General features: G+C 43.8%; 1 protein-coding gene across 8 annotated transcripts in view; it reads right to left on the bottom strand.

Annotated features, from left to right (window-relative positions):
* PPM1F (protein phosphatase, Mg2+/Mn2+ dependent 1F) overlaps positions 1 to 21,524 on the bottom strand; it is a 44,770-nt gene extending 23,246 nt beyond the window's left edge. For 6 of the 8 annotated variants that reach the window (XM_065568394.1, XM_065568387.1, XM_065568388.1 and 3 more), the window contains exon 1: positions 11,688 to 12,000. In XM_065568394.1, coding sequence (XP_065424466.1) covers positions 11,688 to 11,863 — 176 coding nt within the window. In that variant the 5' untranslated portion in view covers positions 11,864 to 12,000. Of the gene's footprint in view, positions 1 to 11,687; positions 12,044 to 21,382 lie in introns of those variants that run through there. The other 2 variants (XM_065568390.1, XM_065568393.1) reach the window with 2 other exon arrangements.
* Between the last annotated feature and the right edge of the window lie 277 nt (positions 21,525 to 21,801).

The raw sequence follows: 21,801 nt of genomic DNA, 5'->3' as shown, positions 1-21,801 counted from the left end.
ACTTTGCCATTTCTTTTAGTGCACGGTTAAGCCTGAAAAGGTCTTTGTTTTCCTATCCAATCCAAACAGACAAAAGCAAATCACATCTGCTTACTAGGAATATGCTAGCATGACTGCGCTGACGAAATGGACAACTCGAAGATTTAAGACCACCTTGCAAATGAGAAACGCAGTCAACCTACGTAGAAATGCAACAGCAGTAGGCAAGTATTAAGCTGAAAATGTTCTATTTCCCCCTTTTTGAGCTGCTGCATCTTTGCGGGGGGGGGAGGATGAAGGAAGAAGAATTAAATACAACATGAGCGCAAGAACGCTTCAGCCAGGGCCGGTGCAAGGAAGTTTCGCCTAGGGCGCGAAACTTCCACCTTGCGCCCCTCCCCAGCCCTGCAGCAGCTCCCCCCACCACCCTGAGGCGCTACCCCCCAAAGCAGCTCCCCCCGCCCCCCAGGGAGCCGTGCGGCAGCTCCCCACCTCAGCTCATCTCTGCTCTGCCTCCTCCCCGAGCACGCCACCCCCGCTCTAATTCTCCTCCCCTCCCAGGCTTGCGGCACCAAACAGGGGGGCGGGGAGCTGCCGCGGGGGCAAGGGGGTGCCTCAGGGCGGGGAGGGGAAGCTGGCGCAGGACTTCCCACCCCAGCTCACCTCTGCTACGCCCCCTCCCCGAGCACGCCACCCCCGCTGGCAATTACAATAATTGCATGGAACGGCCGCTGTGCTGGGAGAGTGAGTCTGAGCTGCAGGTGTCAGCGCGCCGCCGGCAGCCCAGCCCAGGAACGCTGTAAAAAAAAAAAATTTGGGGGCACTGCTTTTTGGCACCCCCAAATCTTGGCGCCCTAGGCAACTGCCTAGTTTGCCTTAATGGTAGCACCGGCCCTGGCTTCAGCAAATGTCAGCTAGTCTCTGCATTGCAGAACAAGGTATAGCATGAGGAAGTCAGGCTTTAAGCCTTGTCTAGACTAAGGGCTTGTCTTCACTACAGCACTAAATTGGCACCGCTGCATTGATTTAGCATGTCTGGTGAAGACGCATTACATCGACAGGAGAACGCTCTCCCGTCAACATAATTACTGCATGTAAACAAGAGGTGAAAGCTACGTGACCAGGAGAGTGTCTCCTGAGGACATAAAGCAGTGTCTACACCATGCTAAAGTTGATGTAAGTTACGTTGCGGGGGGGGGGGGGGGGTAGGAGGAGAGACTCAGACCTCTGAGTGACATAACTTACATTGACTTAGGCAGTAGTGTAGACAAGGCCTATGATGTAAAGGTGCTAACATGTTCGAAAAGTCTAGTGTAGACAAAGTAGCATATACATTAACCTGTGCTAGGCTGGTCAAGTTAAAGCCTATACTCCCATCTGAGCTTTCATTCAGCCAGATATGTTTGAAACATCTAATGTAGACAAGCTATTAGTTAGAACATGTTACCTAAGATAGTCTAGCATCACACCTTTTATCTTAGCCTAGAAATGGTGCAAGTGTTTGTACCATGATTAAGTGTCAATATAAGTTCTATCTCCAGAAATGGAAACAGAAAATATTATGAGGAAAACAGCAGGAAAGAAAATGGGTGAAACAGGAAGAGAAATCATTTGAATGGCCATTAAGAGCCACAGTTAAGGATCTTTTCCAGACTTACCGATGGTGCCTTGTGAATGGAATTGAAAGCTCAACCAGGTTTCTAGCTGACATTAGAATAGTGTTCAATACTTTGGTTCCAGGCTAGGCAGGGTTCTACCTTCAAAAGCCTTGGCTCAGTATGGGCTGGACCCTAGACAGAACTTTAAAGCACAGGAAATGCTGTAATGCACAAGTCTCACCGAGACCTCTAATCACAGGAAGTGTGCAACATTCCTGGTAGATTCTGCCCTCCGAGTGAAGGAAAGAATTACAAACCATCACATCACATCCTTCCATTCTTGCCAATTACCACTCAGCCCCCAAAAGGAAATTCACTGAAGATTCCTTAGCATTTTCAGGAAGCAGAGCAGGACACTGCCAAGTGAGATGTGGAAAAATAGCTTTGCAGTGTCCTTTTTAAACCTGAAACGAACCTAGATGTTCTGAGCTATATTTTATAGGGTTTTACTAGCAGCACTATCTACCATATTGGGCACAGTGGCGTATTCCTGTAATCCCAGCTATTTGGGAGGCTGAGGCTGGCAGATCACTCAGGGATTCTGGGCTACGGTGCGCTATGCTGATCGGGTCTCCAGTGCCACTGACAACCTAGCCAGTGGGTGGCTGAAGGACTGGCTAAAACAGGGGTTGGCAACCTTTCAGAAGTGTTGTGCCGAATCCTCATTTATTCACTCTAATTTAAGGTTTCGCGTGCCAGTCATGCATTTTAACATTTTTAGAAGGTCTCTTTCTATAAGTCTATAATATATAACTAAACTATTGTATGTAAAGTAAATAAGGTTTTTAAAATGTTTAAGAAGCTTCATTTAAAATTAAATTTTAAGGCAAAATTCTGCTTCATTGGCCACAAACAACTATTAGGGCTTGTCTCCACTTACTGGGGCATCGACACTTGGGTCTAGGGAAGACCCGCTAAATTGACCGCTAATCACTCTCCCATCGTCACCGGTCCTCCACCAGATCGAGAAGCATAAGGTAAGTTGATGGGAGAGTTTCTCCCGTCAGCCCAGCACGGTGTAGACACCACAATAATTCGACCTAAGGTACATCGACTCCAGGTACGTTATTCACGTAGCTGGAGTTGTGTAACTTAGGTCAACTTAGCCCTGTAGTGTAGACCTACAAATGTACTGGCTAGTTTAGCAAGCTATGTTAATAAATGACAGCACATTAACATTTATGTCATTTTCATCTTGTGTGCAGGACTCTAAAAAGATGCTTCTGATTCCAACAAGACCATGGATTAGTGTGAACAATGGGGTTTCTGAAAGAGGCAGCCATTTCTGTTAATCTCATGATTTCCTTCAATCATGCTACTACAGAGTACAGCTGTTCCCACCAAATACAGAAAGAATGATTTGTAAAGTCATGCTTCACATGAGATATCACCAACAATCTATAACTCCTGGATGAGTCACTCTTATTCTAAAGGCTTGCTGTGAAAACAATGTTGGTATGCCCACTACATTCCATTAAGATATTTTTAATGTCTCTACATACTTTGCACTACTGTATTTTATATATATATATATATATATATATATATATATATATATATATATATATATATATATATATATATAAAAATCCAAGTCACGTGAATCCATTCCCTATTGAAACTACTGGATCACAGTACTATTGAAAGCAGAGGTCATGTCAAAACAAAGTTACCAGCATCACCCAAAAAACGGAGAGATGAATAGGAGCTGTTAAGGAGGATTCAGGGGAAGGATAGGGACAAGACAGATCATTTTCTCTTTATATACATAATTACACAAAAGCAAACACTGACAACCTTAATTCTCACATTTCCTAATTGTTGAGTGCTTGCCTTACAACCCGAATAATGTTCTTTTAACATACTATTTTTACCATAGCAAGTCCTAGCCTCATTCCTCCAGAATTCCTGTCCCACTCTCCTTGCCCAGGCATCCCAAGTTCCCCTCTCAACCTTCCAGCTCCTAATCACAATCTTCCCTCTTTGCACCTTGGCTCCTCATCATATCTATCACCTCTCCCCACATCACCTCCTTCCCCTTGTCCAAATGCTTCTCAGCTCCAGTCTCCTTGCCCAGTCAGTGCATCTCAGCCTTCCCTTTCCTACTGGCTCCCAGTGCTACTGTGATCCTATTTCTCTCCCTGGTTCCAAGTCCATTTTCTTTCCCAGCCAGCCACAGTTATTCCTCCCCTCCCCCACCCACAGCTCACAGCCCCCTTCCCCTTCAAGCTCCTTGTCCCAATCTGCTCCCCCTGCATAGATCTGACTCTTCTCCTCTTTGCATTCAGATCAGGCAGATTCCTCCTCCACATTGCCTGTGCCCAGCATTGGGGGGTGGGGTTTGGCCCTGAGAAACCAAGAAAGAGACAGTATCTTTGCTGGTTTCAGAGTAGCAGCCGTGTTAGTCTGTATCCGCAAAAAGAACAGGAGTACTTGTGGCACCTTAGAGACTAACAAATTTATTAGAGCATAAGCTTTCGTGGACTACAGCCCACTTCTTTGGATGCATATCTTTGCTCTCAGTTCTGGGGCACAACATGGCTCTCAGCAGCCCAGAGCTGCAACTGCAGGAAAAGTCCTGCTCTGCCCTGCATTGGAGTATACTCCCTGTGATTGGCTCTTTAGGGAATTTAACTGCTAAAATCTAAGTCACCTCTAAAGAGCATGTACAATTTTTCAAAGGCTTTAACCTGGCCAAATGTGGGCAGATTTTCATGGGGACAGCAAGAAGCCCAAACACAAAAGCCACTCTCCTGCCAAATTTCAAGTCCCTCCTACCAAGTATGGGGCTGCTAGAGCTTTTCAAAGTAAAGGTCCCTGGAATTAACATAGACAAAACATTTTTCCCTAGCCTCATTTTTGGAAACTGTTCTACCATTTTGGCTGAAGTTTTCCAAAACATCCATCCTGAGGTAGACACCCAGCATGGAAAATTTCAACCTGAATGGTTAAGATTTGGCAAAGTTATAAGACCCTGTTTTCAGTTGCTTATAACAGGAAGTGTCAGGCAACTTTAATAGGCAGCTCTATCAGCCCGGCCTAAAACAGCAGATTTTATTATAGATTTAAAATATAATTAATTTAAAAAATAATGTAACTGGAATACATTCCAGGAATCTGTATACATCACAAGCTAATCAAGACTAAACCACAAGAGTGATTAGGATCCATCTTGTATTTAAAAGCCTAATGAAAACTATTTATTGACTTTCAATTTATACACATAGGATAACATTTTCAAAAGCACCTAAAGTGATTTTTTATCCTAAGTCTCAGTGTAACTTAGGTGCTTTTGAAAAATGTGCTCACATTGCACAAGGACTGAAGATTTCACTTGTCAGAAGCACAATTTTCCTTCCTCCCCCACTCTAAGACTTATTTCCAGTTCTGAGATAATTCCAGGCACTTCCAGTTATTTTCTCTCCCAATGCAACTGTACTCTGTACCAGATGTATGGCAGCACTATTGCACCCTTTTTCCTCTCAGATACTTCCCATAGAACATAATCTGCATATCTCTGAGTAATACTTGGCTCCCTGTCAGGGAAAATAAATCAGGATGCAATGGGGAAAAAGGTGAAATAATAGATAAAGAGCACATAACGCGCCCTTTGAAAAATGGGAATGCTGGATCAGAGCGTTACTGCGATATAGTGGAACCGGTGTCCCAATTAATCTCGAGGCAAAATTAAAATAATTTAGATTTTCCTTTTAAAAAGTGTTTTTCTGAAACCAGAATGCCTGGAAAAGAAATTTAACACTAACTGAAGGAAAGAGAGAGAGGACAAACACTTATTGAGAACGGAAATATTTGACATTTATTGAAAACCATCAACAGGATGGTGAATGTGTACTGACAAACATAAGATTAAAACAAAAACAAAAAAAAACAGCCAGAAAGGCATTGGCGGTAGGGGAGAGAGTCAAAACAGGAAGTTAGGAGGAGTCCCACAACAATTATTGTAGTAGAGTCTCTTCAAACAGGAAACCTGCTTGTGTTTTATATTGTATGTAACCAAGTAGCCACCATCTTCTAATAAATTTCAGCTCCTTTGAAAAGGGAATCTGGAACATTTCTACATTAGGGACACATTTCATTTTATTTTCTAGTATAGGTAAATTAATAACATTTCAGATTAATTCAAACTTTTAAAGCTACTGGAAAGCATTTCTGGATACCTTACGCATTGATCCATTTTCTGTAAGTCTTCATGGCAGGTGACTTTTACCTGGAAATATATTTCAAATAAAAAATTCTACAAAAAATATAAGAGCATTATTTAAGCTCTCACAAGCCCTCATTCTGCAAATGCTTAGGAATGTGTTTAACTTGGCAGAATGCAAACAATCCTGTTGACTTAAATTACACTACTCACAGTGTATAAAGTTAAGCCCATGTGCAAGTCTTTACAGGATCAATGCCTCAGACTGCACAATCTCTCAGACAAGGAAAGTATTTGACCGTGACTGTAAAGTGCTGTGCATAATTACAGAGCTAGAAAAAACTATTATTCATAGTGCCATCTATAAAGAAAACAGAGGGTATTGAGAGCAAGAGTTAGATTGGGCTTGAGCTAGCTAGCTGCTTCTTCGCCATAAATTGCAAAACTGGTGGTCCTCAGAGACCTTTGCAAAATCCCATTTAGCTTTCCACTCACTCCCAGGGTTCCCCAGAGGATTCAGGGGGCCTGGGGCAAAGCAATTTCAGGGGCCCCTTCCATAAAAAAAAGTTGCAATACTATAGAATACTATATTCTCATGGGGGGCCCCTGTGGGGCCCAGGGCAAATTGCCCCACTTGCCCCCCCCCCAGGCAGCCCTGCTCATTCCTCTCAAAAGCCCTGCCACAGCAACCCTTCTCCTACTGGTGGATGTCAGAACATGGCTCCCTCCAGAGGCAACAAGTGTTTTTCCTTGCATTAAACTGCCAAACAGCAACACTGGATGCAATCTCAAGAAACAAAGATGCTGTCAGTCCATGAATTCTGGGCTTGTCTATGTGGTGCAGCAAAGCACACCAGAAGGGTGTGATCTGTAAAGTGCTCTACTCTTGTGTGCAGATCCAGCTGGTGCACTCTAAGGATACCTAGTTTATATTAATGTACTCCTATGTTAATACAATCTAGATATTTTAGAATGCACTAGCAGAGTTTACACAAGGCAGTTAGAGTGCAGAATTTTAGAGCACTTTACAGATCACACCCTTCTGGTGTGTTTTGCCAGTGCCACATAGACAAGCCCTCGGACTCATCGAGAGTTGACCTGCACACCAATGCTGGCTACGATGGAAATGAAGTAACTGACAAAGCAGAGATTATTAAAATAATCACAGGCAGAGTTTCATTCCAAACTGCAATCTGATCACCTAGAAGACCCTTCTTCACCACAGAAGTTGGATATTGTAGTGCCAAAATTTCAAACTACACAAAGCCTTCTTGTACAATTCTAGCTCAAACTAGAAGAAAAGAACGACCACCAAGCTTTAAACTGACCCTGCTGTTTTCTTGAAGTCTAACAGTGGTAGGTCTGGCTATATTAGAGCCTATTCCTGATAAGTGTCTGTACTGACAATCATCTTACAGCAGCAGGTGACTGGATCTATGTTGTGATGATCTTAAGTTTCGTAACTTGCTCCCATCCTTGACTATGGACAGCCTTCACCACTTTTAAACAAAAACCATAATGCATCAAATAGCTTTTTCTCTATTAAATTATGGCTTTTAGAGCCCTTTCCTTTCTTTCTCCTCCCATGCCATTTCCTTGTCTTCCCCATTTGTTTGTCTGGTTTTTAGTTTGAAAATCTAATTGTGATTCTTTATCCTTTAAAACTATATTATGATTTATTGTGCAAAGCCTCAATATGGTGGGGAGGAGTGAGAGAGACTGTATGAAACCATCAGTCTAGAGAGTTTAGTTATGGTCTTTGATTAGATTATGAAAAATGAGGCTGCATGCTGCCAGAATACCAGAGTCTTCCTCTGGTAGAGCCCTGTGTTCACAAACTTCTGTCGTTTCCAAAAATAATTTCTCTGCCCTTGTATGCAAATATTTGGACGACCACCTCCACCACATGGCAGCCCTTTTGGGAATAAGTTATGTTTTTCACCTCTGGTTCCAGAGTTGCATCAGCTCCAAGAGCACAATCTGAATGGCAAAACTTTTCTTTGTAGTTGGACCTCAATATCTAGCATTTTAGATTTATCTGTACTGTGCCTAAGCAATGCTGCATGAGACTCCATGCTTCACTTTTTTGCCTTCTACGGAAAGGCAGGGGATAATATGAAATGACTGTGTCCTTCATTAAAGAGTTATTTCTGATTTTTCAGAGTGTTCCACAAGGAAGAAGTGTGTTGTGGGTCCCTATGCCATTTTTATCTACTCTGCTTTGTTACACAGCTGCCTTGTCTCTCCCTCTGAATTTTTCTAGCAGTAGACCAAGAAAAAATAACCCTGGTTTGGGGGGGGAGGAGGGAGAGAGATTAGAATGAGGTTTTGGGACTCAAGGAACTCTCAGACATAGGCCGTGTAATCACAACTGGCTGGAGGGCAGGTATGTGAAGAATTCTGCTACTGACAGGGTAAGCTCCTTGCTGTGTAAACAGCATGAGTGACAGATAGGATGAAAGCACTGCAAAAGCAGCATGGACTCTCCACTTTCACTGATTCACACAAGAACAGTCCTGAATTTGCAGCTATAAACTAGCAGAAGCCCCAGTTCCTAAAAGTTAGTTCTTTTTCAGGTGACCAAAACACAGATCTCCTTTTTCCTCCATAGAGTTCCTTTTAGGAACATCATCTTGGTTCACTTGGTGATTAGTTGGCTGGGTGTTTGTTCAAGACATGCACCACCGTGCATTGGTGGGATCCATAAAGTGCACATCCAGAACCATTCTAATCTCCTAACACTTTAGAAATCACAGAGCACACCTTTTATTTCAGATCCAACTTAAAATACAACACTTCCATTAAACAGTGCTCTGATCAAAGACAACTGTTACAAGTTCATAAATGGGGACTGTCTTGAGATCACTACACTACTTTTCATTTCTGACCTTAATCAGAAACTTAATTTGCATTTCTAGTGTTGGAAAGGTCTAGAGTATTAATCTAATACATCAGCCATAATAGCCTGACAATCACAGTTTTTAGGCCACTGATATTAGAGGAATATATTGTAATTGCATTTTTTTTAAATAGTTAAAGGATTATGTTAAAATGTTTGACTTTTGCAGAGAAAACTTACATCCTTTCAAAGCTATGCTTTTTATGCACTCAAGTGCTGAAAATAAAATCATTGCATTTGTCAAAGAGACAAGGGTGAGGGATAGCTCAGTGGTTTGAGCATTGACCTGCTAAACCCAGGGTTGTGAGTTCAATCCTTAAAGGGACCAGTTGGGGATTGGCAATACTTTGAGCAGGGGGTTGGACTAGATGACCTCCTGAGGTCCCTTCCAACCCTATGATTCTAAGTGTGGTCTAGAGGTCAGAGCACTGCAATGGGGCCAGGAACTCTTGAGTTCTAGTCCCAAATCAGATTCCTTTTATGGCCTTGGGTATGTCATTGAACAAATAGATGTGAATTTCAAAGTCACCTAGGTGACTTGGGAGCACAAGTTGCTAAGAAAGTCAATGGGACTGGTACTTCTAAATTACCTGGATGCTTTTGAAAACCCTACGCAATGTCGACACACACACACACCACACCAGAAAGTTGGATACACAGTTTACACATGTTAGGGGTGTGTGTGTGTACCTAAATGGAAGCAATCTTAATTTTCCTCTCATTCTTCACTTCATTAATCCCTAGCTGCTTTGACTGCACAAAGACATCTTTTTTTTAGAAGACCTGTGAAAATCTACATAAATCCACAATATTCTTCCGCAAATCCCCTGTAATTATTACCTTTTATAAAGCACAGACCGTGGTAGGTGCTTTGCAGAACATATAAGATATGGTCCCTACTCTGAAGTGCTTACCAGAGACAAAATATAACAAACAGGCAGACAGACAATGGGAGGGAAGAGAATCAGACGTCAAAGGGTTACATAATAAGATAATATGGTTGTTCTGGCTGGGTAGAGAATCATCATTTACTGATTAAATTATAAAGCAACAACAAAGCCAGAGGTTATGGAGCCTACTACATGAGTGAGTGGGGGAGGTTCTGTGTCCTGCAACGTGCAGGTGGTCAGACTGGATGATCATGATAGGCCCGTCAAGCCTTAAAAATCTATGAGTCTATCAGAAGGAGCCTCCACCAATTAGGATCAAAGAGAAAAAAATATTTCCCTTGAAATTGTGATGTAGGATCATTAAAGCAGCATAAGTTTATAATGGCAAGTTGTTAAGAATTGCAGTCTTGAAGCTGAAAATGACAATGTCAACTTTGTTTAAATATTTGTATCTATTCTAGTTAGAAGTATCATACTTCAATTGAAGTCAGCTTGGGTAAGTCTGAAAAATTGTGTTTTTTGTTTATTTTGTGCACTTGACAGTCCTTTGTGCATAGTGAGCTGTGTTCCATGCGGAGTTAATCATTTAGGCCTTGATCCTGCAACTGGATCTACACACAGGTGGAACACAGCACCCACCAAGACCCACTCTGAAATCCCGGGCTCACGCGCATAAATCCAGTTGGAGGATTGTGACCTTTAGTTTCCCCCATTTATGTGCATCTGTCACAAAGCAAAAAGAAAGAAAGAAACATTTTTAAAAGAAAATGAGACTGTAAAATCACAAAAGTTTGCAGGGGTTGGAGGAGCATGTGTATTAAAAAAACCTTGTGTTTACGTTTGTTTTGTGTTTTTAATACTAGTTAGATTTCAAGAAAACATCTCTTTAAACTTAGTCCAATTCAAGCAGTAGATAGCACAACAACAATACCAAGGGCCCTGTCAAGGTTAGGGATGTTTTCTGAAGATTTCCTACCATACCGCACATCTGTTAAGTTCCACGGACATTAGCAACACTAGGAATTCCTAGTGCAAAAAGGATGTTGGTGTATTACGTCATGTAACCTGGCTCAGAGCAAGTCTAATCACATATGCCAGTCCACCTAAAGCTCCTAGCGTGGTGAACACCATTGCAACTAAACAAGCGATAGCAATGTTTTCCTATCCTAGACTCGCCATTACTCCTGTTTGCATGCATGGAGCTTCACTCTCTGCAGTTACACCAATGTACATCTGCACATCTTTGCCACCTTGTACCAGTTTCACCGCTTATCATGGGGTGACTATCATTCTGGTTCATGCCCCAGATGACTTTAAGGAGTGTTGTCAAGCCTGCATAGGCAACCTAGACACAGGGGTCTCCCAACTCTACCATGCAAAGTTGGAAGGGTCAGCACAATACAGATAGCTCAGCTTTCAGCACTGCATAGGGCAGAGAGCCAGTTACTCGGTAACAGCGCATGTGCCCCAACGCATGGGCATAAGAAAAGAGACATGGTATAGCCCCTCACTCCCCTGCACCAACCCACCCAATCATACACCCACATTATTTAAACCCTCCACCCCACTAACAGCCCCCATCCCCAGTGGGCACAATACTCTCCTTTCTTCCCCCTCCCGCAGAGTGGGCACTGCCCGCTCTCATCCCCGCATGAGGGGTACAGGCACAGTCTCCCCAGCTGCCTCCTGGTTGGCAGGCACAGCCTCTCCAGCTCTACTGTGTGTCCCCCCCCCCCCCCCTTGCCCCCCAGCCGACAGGCACAACCCCCATTTCCCCCAGCTTTACTGCCCTCCAAGCCGCAGCTAACAGGCACAGCCTCCCCAGCCCTCTTCAGTTCTACTGTACCCCCCAGGCCCAGCTGACAGGACAGCCCCCTGCCAGCCCCCCACTAGCTCTACTGTCTCCCCCCCCCCCAGCTCCAGCTGACAGGACAGGACAGCCCCCCCCCCGCTCCAGCTGACAGGCACAGCCCTCCCCCAGCTGACAGGCACGGCCACCTGCCCACCCCCCACCCCGGCTGACAGGCACAGCCCCAGCGCAGCGTCACTCTCCCGCGCAGTCCCGCCCGGCGCGTACAGCCTCCCGCCGCCGCTCTCACCTGCCGCCCAGGAAGCGCCTGGCCAGCTCGGCCAGCTCCCCCGGCGCCTCGGCCCTGCTGAGGGCGGCGCTGCCCTGCGCGCTCCAGGGCAGGGGATCCTCCAGGCCCAGCGGGGACGGGAAGTCCCGCAGGAGGGAGCCCAGGACACCCCGGGCCGCCTCCGCGGGGATGGCCATGGCCGCGTTGGTACGGCTCGGCGGGCGCGGCAGCCACGTTGGTACGGCTCGGCGGGCGCGGCAGCCGCCTTGCCTGGAGCGGGGCGCGCCACGCGCCGCCGGGGTGGGAGGGGTGTGCGGAGCGAGGCCACTAACCGCCCGAGACGGCGGCTTTAAGGGCAACAGGGAGGGAGCGGGCAGAGGAGGGACCAGATGCAGGGGGCGGGGCCGAGCCCGAGGGGGCGGGGCCAGGAGCCATCCGGCCGGGGGGTCAGTGGTGTCTGGAGCAGGGCGGGAGCCGCTGGAGGGGCAGCAAGGGCTGAGTGGGCGCGACGGGGGAGGGGAGCTCTGGCTTCACTGCGGGGGATGTTTACACAGAGGGAGCTGCCCGCTGCAGATCAGCTAAGGCCAGTGCTTAATTTGTGCCAGCCTGGCTTGCCAGGGATGGACCCGAGCCCCTCTGGGCTGTTCACAGTCCCGCCCCCTCCTCTGGGCTTGCTGCACCAGTTATGAATGTAAAAAAGTGGTTGAGGCCCAGCACTTCTTTCATTACAAATTAAGAATTGGCCAAGGCCCAGGGAGAGCCAGTAGGAGCTGACCTGGAGAACCCTTCCCCTCCCCCCCCCTTTTTTCAATTTTTCCATCAAAGAAACAAAATATTGCAAAGGATTTTTTAAATACTTCACACCACCTCATTGACAGTCTCATCGTGGGCTGCTGCTGGGGTCAGCCGCCTGACACTTTTCCACTGGAAAACGCTGATCCTCCAGTACACAGCATCTGATTAGGGCAAACGTTTCACTGGAAAGCAGGCCAGGCAACTGCGCCCTTGGGCTCCTGCTCCTGCCCATGCCCAGAGCCTCAACGGGGGCTTCCGAGGCTGCCCTGCTCCTTTTGAAATCCCCTCTGGAGATGGGAAATACAAATTCTGGTTCCTTAGCTCTGCTACTGAGGTGTTACCATAGCAATCCTGCTCAGTAGGCACCCAGGGCAGCTTCAGACATTTGGTGCATGTGCTCAGTTGAGGAGCCAAGGGGACAAGATTCCCTGATGACTCAAGTAAGAATCTCCCCCTAAGCCTAAGGATATTGCAGCACAACAGAGTTTTGGTTGGGCCTGCGAGGCAGATGCTCCCACTCTAGAGCGCAGGGAGACATTTGCCCTCACCCTTAACACCCTGTAAGAGGCAGGTACATCCATCAGGTTACAGGGACAGAAATTACTAATGGTTAGGAGTGGAAGTTAAGACGTGCCACTGTAAACTAAATATGTATGGCTCAGCGGGGTGTATAGAAGCGGCATAGGTATTTTTCACCTACACTTACTCATTTCCACCCCTGATGTTCATATCCCAACGTTGGCTTTCATTGCCCCTGAAATGATAAACCTTGTCTTTAAGAACACTCACGTTCTCCGCTATAGCAGGTTCCTTCCTCCCCAGGTGATTCTTTTCAAAATGGATATCTGCCACATCTTCAAGGAAATAAGGTACCCCTGCTGCACAGCCTGAACATCTGTTTAACTTTAAGCATATGAGTTCCATTGAGGTTAATGGAATTAGTCACCACATAAATGTAAGCATGTGCATAAGTCTTTGCAAGACTGGAGCTTAAGCAACTCAGTCCTATGTATTCCATTAATGAACCACTTGATCCTCTGTATTTCCATGTTTCTGCCATTTGTCTCCAGGTTTAGTTGTATCCTCTCCCCTACTATGTTAATGAGGGCAATGTGACTGGGAAGTAGCACACTTTAAACCTATTCCAAAATCCTATTAAATAGTCCAACAGAAGGGGCAGCAGCAGATCTAGTCTATATTAATAATTTCAAACAACTTAAAATCAGAATTTGAACAAAAAGAGGAAACATTTATTAATCTGTCAGAATTTTTTTTTTAAATCCGCTACTGAGGTAATCAAAAAGTTTTCAAAGTTTGAAATTATTTTTGCAAAACTATTTTTAAAAGGTTTGTGCGACTGGGATCCCAGTGGGGGCCAGCTTGGTCACTCAGTTAGGGTGAACTGCAAAGAATGGGGCAGACAATCCCCAAAAAGCTGGTGGATATTCCAATACTTAGATTTACCAAGAAAGCATAAAACAGTTACTCAGAAGTCCGAACAACACAGTTACCTTAAAATGATCCAGTCTCAGGCCTCCATCCACGTACCTAAGTCAAATACAATGAAGATGCCTGAAAATCTTATCTCATCAGATAAAATAAAAGGTTCTACCAATCCCAAAGGGTCAGACACATTACCTCCCAGGTTAATGAAGGTTTCAGATCTTACCCAAATACACGCTACAGCCAATTATTAACTAAACTAAAAATTTATTAAAAAACAAAAAAGAGTATGGTTAAAAGATCAATATACATACAGACGAGTTCAATTCATTGAGGTTCAGATTCATAGGAGAGATGGTGAGCTTTGTAGTTGCAAAGAGTTCTTTCAGAAATAGTTCATAGTCCAATGTCATTGCAGGGTGTTCCAGGCTAGGACTGGGATCTCAGTCCTTTTGCCTAAGCTTCCCCTGTATGAAGCCTCAAGCAGAGCTGAGATGACAGAATCAGCACCCAAGGATCTTTTATACAATTTCATGTCCTCTTTGACAAGTTGGGAGTTCCTCTGGGAACAAAAGGTCATTAGGATGACTTTGAAGGAGGTCCATCACCCGTACTTAGCTATAGAATTAACATAAGGCAATTTGCTTGTACTTCCACCATTCACATTATATTTCAAAGAGAGGTGAATACCGAGATATCCCATGTTTACAATTAATTTAAATGCTAGGATGTTCTTTTGATCTCTGAACTACCAGGATACAGCATAGACAGGGGCTGTTGATTACATTGTCGACCCTACTCATACATATGTAAATACACAAAACCACAAACATCATCCCTCCACATGTCTTTTGAGGGTTATTTATTTTGCAGGATGTTTAATCCTTTCTGGCCATGTGTCACAGTTTGATTTTCCCTCCTGTTTCTCAACCAGCTTTAGTAATTAATTAATTACTTTAATTAATACTGTTGACTTGTCATCAACCATTACTTTGAATTTCATCCTCATCTACTGGCACCTCTGATAGAGAAATGGAGAAGTATCTATGTGACCGAATGCACCCCTATAGTCACACCCGACACAGGGTGTGACCTGTATGCTGGTTGGCTGTTTGTGTGGGGCCCACGTTGGGAGTTACAGCAGCAAAGTTTTGTGAGGCACCCAGGCTGCAAGGCAGGTGGTGATGCAGCCCCAAACTGCTCTGGATTGTACCATGGGATGTCATAATCTCTCTCTAAACTAGACAGAAATATCCCTTTGAGGTCCAAAGTTGGGATCTTAAAAGAGGACTAAAGAAGATAGACTGATAATACCTTTAGGCCCCTCTGGGAAAAAACAAACAAAAAAATTACAAAAGAACACTGACACAAAGGCCCCATTGCAAAGGTGCCCCTGTTCTCTGCAAACAGCTCTCATCTCAGACCTGACAAACTCACTACATCAGATAGATTGCTTAAGTATTGATCCATAAAGGGAAACATATAAAGTCTCTTTTGAAAGCTTGCAACTTATCAGTGTTCATAATCATGGCGTGATGGGCGTACAGGTAGTATTTAAGGAATAATGTAACTATATTGAAGTTTATACCCTTATGGTTTTAAGGTTAAAAGGCATCACACCAGAGAGTAATAGAAGGTGGCCATGAACTCCGCCATCCTCAGAACCGACAGCCAACTGTGAGCAGACATCGTCATCACCAGCGAGGACCAGAAGAAGATCATGATGGTGGACGTCACATTGCCCTTCGAGAACAAGACCCCGACCTTCCACGACACCAGAGTTAAAAAGATGGAGAAATACACCCCTCTGGCTGAAACCTTGAGAGCTAACAGTTACCAGGTTCAGACACATGCTGATGGTCGGAGCCTGGGCGCATGGGACCCCAGTAATGAGCAAGTATTGAGAGAATGTGGAATCAGTCAGTGCTACACTTGGCTGATGTGGCAACTCATGGTGTCGGCTGCAATCAGGTGGTTGAGGGACAGCTATATAGAACACATCACCAGACATCGGCAATACCAGGAGGGATGAGCTGGAGTGCCAATGAGAAGCACAGTTGTGAAAGTAACTAAAATACTTTCCTCATGGATTGTATTTTCTAAATGGACAACCTACCCTAAATTCTCAGTTACTGAGGGACAAATCTTCACTCACTGCTGTAGTTGCTTTCCACAACCAACTCTCTGTATAACTTTTCATGAGTGATGTACCCGAATACTTGGATTCTAATATCTAAACTGTATTCTTAAATTTATACACCTAAATTTGGGTTATTACTGATTATGCACTATATGTATCTTATGACTTTAAAAACAAACTTTGTATTTGTGGATAATCTAAGCACTATGTCTGTACATCTGGGTACTCTTCTCTTAACCTGTGTACTATATAATTTTTTAACATTGCTCCGTGATAGCCTATTCATGCAGGAGGGAGTTGCCACCCCTCCTTGGTTAGCCAGCGATGTAATGCAAGGCTCAATTGTCTACCGTTGCCTCATCATAAGACAGTTAATGGAAAACTATCAAAGACAACAGCAACAATCAAAACCAGCTCGAGGTAAAAAGTGAACATTGTAACAGACATGGGATGGCCCTGTCTATGAGTAAAGACAAAAGACTGTTCTAGTATAATCCAGAATGGGTAGAGGCACTCTGGATTCATTCATTGAGGAGATATCTATTAGAGTGGGGATGTTTCCATGAAAGGTTGGATCCTGGTTCCCATGAAGCCAGACAGCTCTGCGGCATACTGAACTTTGGGGGGAAACCTACTTTATTAGATAGTCATCTTTCCTATTTGTAACTGTAGGCCCTAGTTTGCATTTTATTATTTCATTTTGTATTGTAACCATTTGTTTTCATTACTCTGTTTCTAATTGAATCTTTATTCTTTTAAAATAACCTACTTTTGTATTATTGTAAGTGCTCACAAGTGCTGTGTGTTATACAGGAGCGGTGGTTTATGGAAAACTGGTAAACTAGGGTACACAGCTCCTTTGGAGGCAGAGGACCCTCGGATTTTTGTGACTAGCAAACACCAGGAGCTGGATCACAGGGAAATGCTTCAAAGGGACTTGGGTGCCTCTATTGTTAACCTGCAAGGCAAAGACAGGGCTGGCATAGCCCAGAGGAGTGCCCTTGAGTGGCTAATAAGTTCACACTAGAGATAAAGGTAATAAGGTGACTTGGTCCTGGGTACGCTGAGAACCATCACAAGCACCCACCTAGAAGAGTTGTACCAGATGCATCTAGGCTACAATGCCATTCTTCTGATTTGACCCATATAGTCTAGAGATGGAAAAGATCTATTATTTTATCAAGTGCGGGAATGAATTTATTTCTTTGGTCTTCTAGTTAGTCTCAATTTTCAATGCCCCAACAGATGGGCCTTTTAGCACTTCCCTCTGGAGACTATTACACAATCTAACAGCTCTGTCAGAAAGTCTACCCTGATATGAAATCTAATTGCCTAAATCTCCCTCTTCGTAACTTAAAATCCTTAATCCTAGTTATATTCTATCCTCACCTCCTTGACCCCAGGAAAGGCAACACGTCATCTTGCATCTGAAGAAGTGAGGTTCTTACCCACGAAAGCTTATGCTCCCAGTACTTCTGTTAGTCTCAAAGGTGCCACAGGACCCTCTGTTGCTTTTTACAGATTCAGACTAACACGGCTACCCCTCTGATACTTGACGTCATCTATGTACACCTTAGCCATCTTCAGACTCCATCGACAACAGCAGCTTCCAGTGTACACTTTGAGCTGCTGCTGGTAACAGTTTTACTTTCTTGTTGGGCCAAGCACCTTTTTGCAAAACTGCCTTCCGCAATCTCCCCCCTCCCCCAACAACCTCAAGCAACAGGCACACACAAAAGCAGAAGCAAAACTTGAGCAAGAGCATTGAATAGCTCCAAGAGGAGCATAGCACAGCCAGCACACCACACAGCATGCAAAATAATGTACCAAATGATGCTGTGTTGTGTTTGACCTAACAGGGAGCCATGAATATTGAGTCACTGAATCACAAGCTGTAATAAGCCAAATGTTCCAACCGTCCAGAGCATTCTAATTATTGATTTACAGCAGGAGAAACCTGGATTGTCATTTAACTACTCCACTTTTAGATGCCACTCGCCATGGCTTAGTGCCTTTCATATAAACTGCTCTGTACTAGGGTGCTATTTAACAGAGGGATTCTTGGCCTCTATCTTGTAGAGCTGTGAGTTAAACACAGACATTTCTGCTTCACTTTTTGCTAGATTAGCTCAAATTTCAGAACACCATACTTGTCTACCTCTTAGCCATAGTCACCTTGAAAGTTGTGCAGTATCCAGAGCACAAGCCCCTCCCAATCCAAAATAAACCACTAAAATTCAACAGGGCCAATATTTTGCTCTGATAGACATGAAGGACAAATTCATTCAATGATTTCAGTCCAAGAACTGTTGGAAATACTACCTTTGCACTAGAGGGATTAAAAAAGATTCTATGCTTATCACTTCCTAACTGTGCAATCATCAATTAATCCACTATATAAATCAAATACTATAGTAGCTTCAAGATGTAGTCCAAAATAATGGAGTGACGTAACCCATTTATACACAGAATTACTATTTTGGAGGATGAAGGAATAAGAAGCCGGCTGCTGGAAAGCCAGGATAGAGTGCAGCACCCAAGAACCAGGAGTTCCTAGCCATTGAAAGGTGAGTTTCCTTACACCAGCAATTCTCAAAGTGTGAAGCTGGCCATCTTGGGGAGCCTCCAACAAAAACAGGAGAAAGATAATTTTCATTTAAAATTCAGCCAAGGCAGAACCATAGGAAGCTAAAGCAAAGCAAGGCTATCCTATCCTATGGGAAATATAGTCTGTGCTCCATTGGTTTATACTAATTGGCTTTTGCAAAGTCCCAACTGGAAAAGTGAGAGAACAAGTAAGGGAAATATATTGGCTCCCCATGACTATGTTAACCTACCAGAATTCACAATTTGTCCTCTCACCCCCCCTATGATTTTTCTGCAATGGGGAAAGTCTCCCCACAGCCTCATTAACAACAATTGTTTCAAAGCCAGTTAGAAGGGATTCTACGACTGAGAAACCCTAGTAAAGTGATCACCAAATTCACTGTTCTGTTTATATAGCAACCCTCATCCAGAAGGAACTTTATAATTATATACATAGCAATCACTTCATCCACCACTAAAATGCAGCCACCTCTAGGTTGAAACATGGCAGCTGCTAAACTGCAGATAGCACCCCTATACCATTTAGGACAAGAATATGGGGCCAAATCCTCAGCTGGTGTAAAATAAAAATTGAGGATTGTGTCCAATTAGACCAGCTTTAGAAAAGAGTTGGCCATTGTTACCAGTTTATCTGCCCATTGTGCTGGCTGTTGACTCCATTACGGAACTCTGCTAGGGTAGCATTTCTAGCTGACTATAGTTTAAGCAAGTTCAGCAATAACTAGAACTCAATGACTTCAGTATTGCTGCGTGTAGCTGCAATGTATTGAATCCCTGAGTCTATTCCCTCCACCCCCATTCTTCCCAGACATGTCTATTCAAGACCGTTTAAGTTCCTGTTTCTTCCCCATCCCATCAAAAAAAGCTGATAATACACATTCACATATTTTGGAACACAAGAGCTATCTCTGGAAACAAAATTGGGAGGGGTCTTTGTGTTAAAACCTGTGCATTGTTACATGTGGGTAGCTCACAAGGGAGTTTGTAAAGTTCTTTGAAAATATAAAGGGCTACATAAGAACCACGTATCATTATAACCTTTACCACAGGCTTTAAATTACATGGTTCAGGGCTCAGTTCTTCAAGGGGCTGAGCTCTCCAAGAGCTCCTGGTAATGGGAGTTCAGGACTCTTCTCAACACAATGCAGCATCAAGCCCTGAGTTAGCCATGTGTTAAAGGCTTCTCTGCTCCCAAGTTATGTTTTTTAGCCAGCAGGGCCAAGTTCATTCTAACCCTGCCCCCTCAGCTTTTAAATACACACTGAAAAGAGAAAAAGCCATTAGTAACTAAGACCCCAATCCTGCAAACTGCTCCACATGGGCAGAGCCTTGTACTTGTAGAGTCATGTTCTTCTCACACTTTGGGCCCAAGAAAGTGAAAGTGGGTTCTGTCATCTTGAGCTTCAGCTGAACGGGATTTGAAAACAGGCTTCTCCATAGGTCTGGATCTAATCCCAAAATTTTAAGCTTTGAATCTGGTGATTTCATTCTCAATCCTCCCAAAATGCAGGGGAAGGCACAGATTTTAGATTATAGGTCCTAGTTTAGCTCCATCTCTAGTTATTCTGGAAAAGGTATGAGGGCAAAAGGTAGTGAGAACAAGTTCTATTCCTACATATTGTATGTGTTTCAATCATGGTATAGTTTATTCACTTTTCATTTAATTTATGAGTCCTGAAACCCTGAAAGCATTTTGGAAAGATAGCAATCTAGGAAGTAAATTCTAAACCTGAGAAACTATCAGGTGGGCAACTTCAAACAAATTAAATCTTTGTAGGGGATGGGGCACACTAGAAGTACCCTCCACCAGTAACATTATACTTTCTTTTGAGAGCAAAAATTACCCAGATATAAACAATTTACACGAGTGAGCCCAAACTTGGAATAAATTAGTTCTCTTGCTGCTTGCCTTAACATTACCCTGTCTACCACCCGTTCTATCTTTGTCCTCTTCATTGTATCGGTCTTCCCATCCAGAGATCACATCCCTTCTCCCTTCAGATAAAATCATCTCCTATCCCCAGTTTCCTTGAAGTCCAGATTCTGATACTCTCACTACTCTTAAGCCTCTTTCTTTCACTGCCTGTCCACCTTATATAGCACCTATGCTCCCAAGAAGCCTAATTGTTACTCCAGCTGTGACCGTAGGGTACATTAGTGCCTCCTCAGGCAGGGACAAAAATTGCAGCTTAAAACTATAAGTCACATCATTTATTTTTGTTGTCTTACATGTCGTACAGGAGCCAACTGAAGCCTGCACACAGCCACTTTTTCCACCCCACCCTCTCCTTTTCCAAAACAGATTGAAAAGTCACAACACACACATTTTAAAGGAAAGGTTTTAAATAATATATGCAAGTTATCCTCACAATGAGTTTACCCTAGGGAAGTAATGCAAAGGTAGAAGAGATCAATTTTATAAGCTATAGCTCAGGGGTTCTCAAACTGGGGGTCGGGACCACCATCAGGGGATCGCAAGGTTATTACATGGGGGGGTTGCGAGCAGTCAACCTCCACCCCAAACTCCACTTTGCCTCCAACATTTATAATAGTGTTAAATATATAAAAAAGTGTTTTTAATTCATGGGAGGGGGGGTCACAATCAGAGATTTGCTACGTGAAAGGGGTCACCAGTAAAAAAGTTTGTGAGCTACTGCTATAGCTCCTCTGTAACTTGACAGATCTGACTTTTCACAATAAGATCCATAAGCATGAGATATACAAAGCTCACCTGAATGTTAGAGATGCATCTCCAGGGGCCTCGTCCATTTGAAAATTCTCTCCCCCTTTTGTGCTTTTTAAAATAAAACCCAGAATGTGCCTTTCATCCAGTCTGTTTTAACTAGATACTCAAAAATTCCCAGTCACCTCACTGTTCTCGCCTTCTCTTCTGTGGGAAACAATTGCCAGTGACAGCTTGACGTGCAAATCTTCACCACACTCAGAAGAGGACAGCAAAGATAACCATGCCACCAGACACTCTGTTTCCTTCCCCAGACCTGAAGAAGAGCTCTGTGTAGTTTGAAAGTTTGTACCTTCCACCAGCAGAAGTTGGTCCAATAAAAGGTATTACTTCACCCACCTTGTCTCTCATATCCCGGGAACAACAGGGCTAGAACACCACAACAAACATGCCATTTTACTTATTCT

This window comes from Chrysemys picta, chromosome 15 (genome assembly GCF_011386835.1).
Source record: "Chrysemys picta bellii isolate R12L10 chromosome 15, ASM1138683v2, whole genome shotgun sequence".
Taxonomy (NCBI): Eukaryota; Metazoa; Chordata; order Testudines; family Emydidae; genus Chrysemys; species Chrysemys picta.
This window is presented reverse-complemented; position numbering and strand designations above follow the sequence as displayed.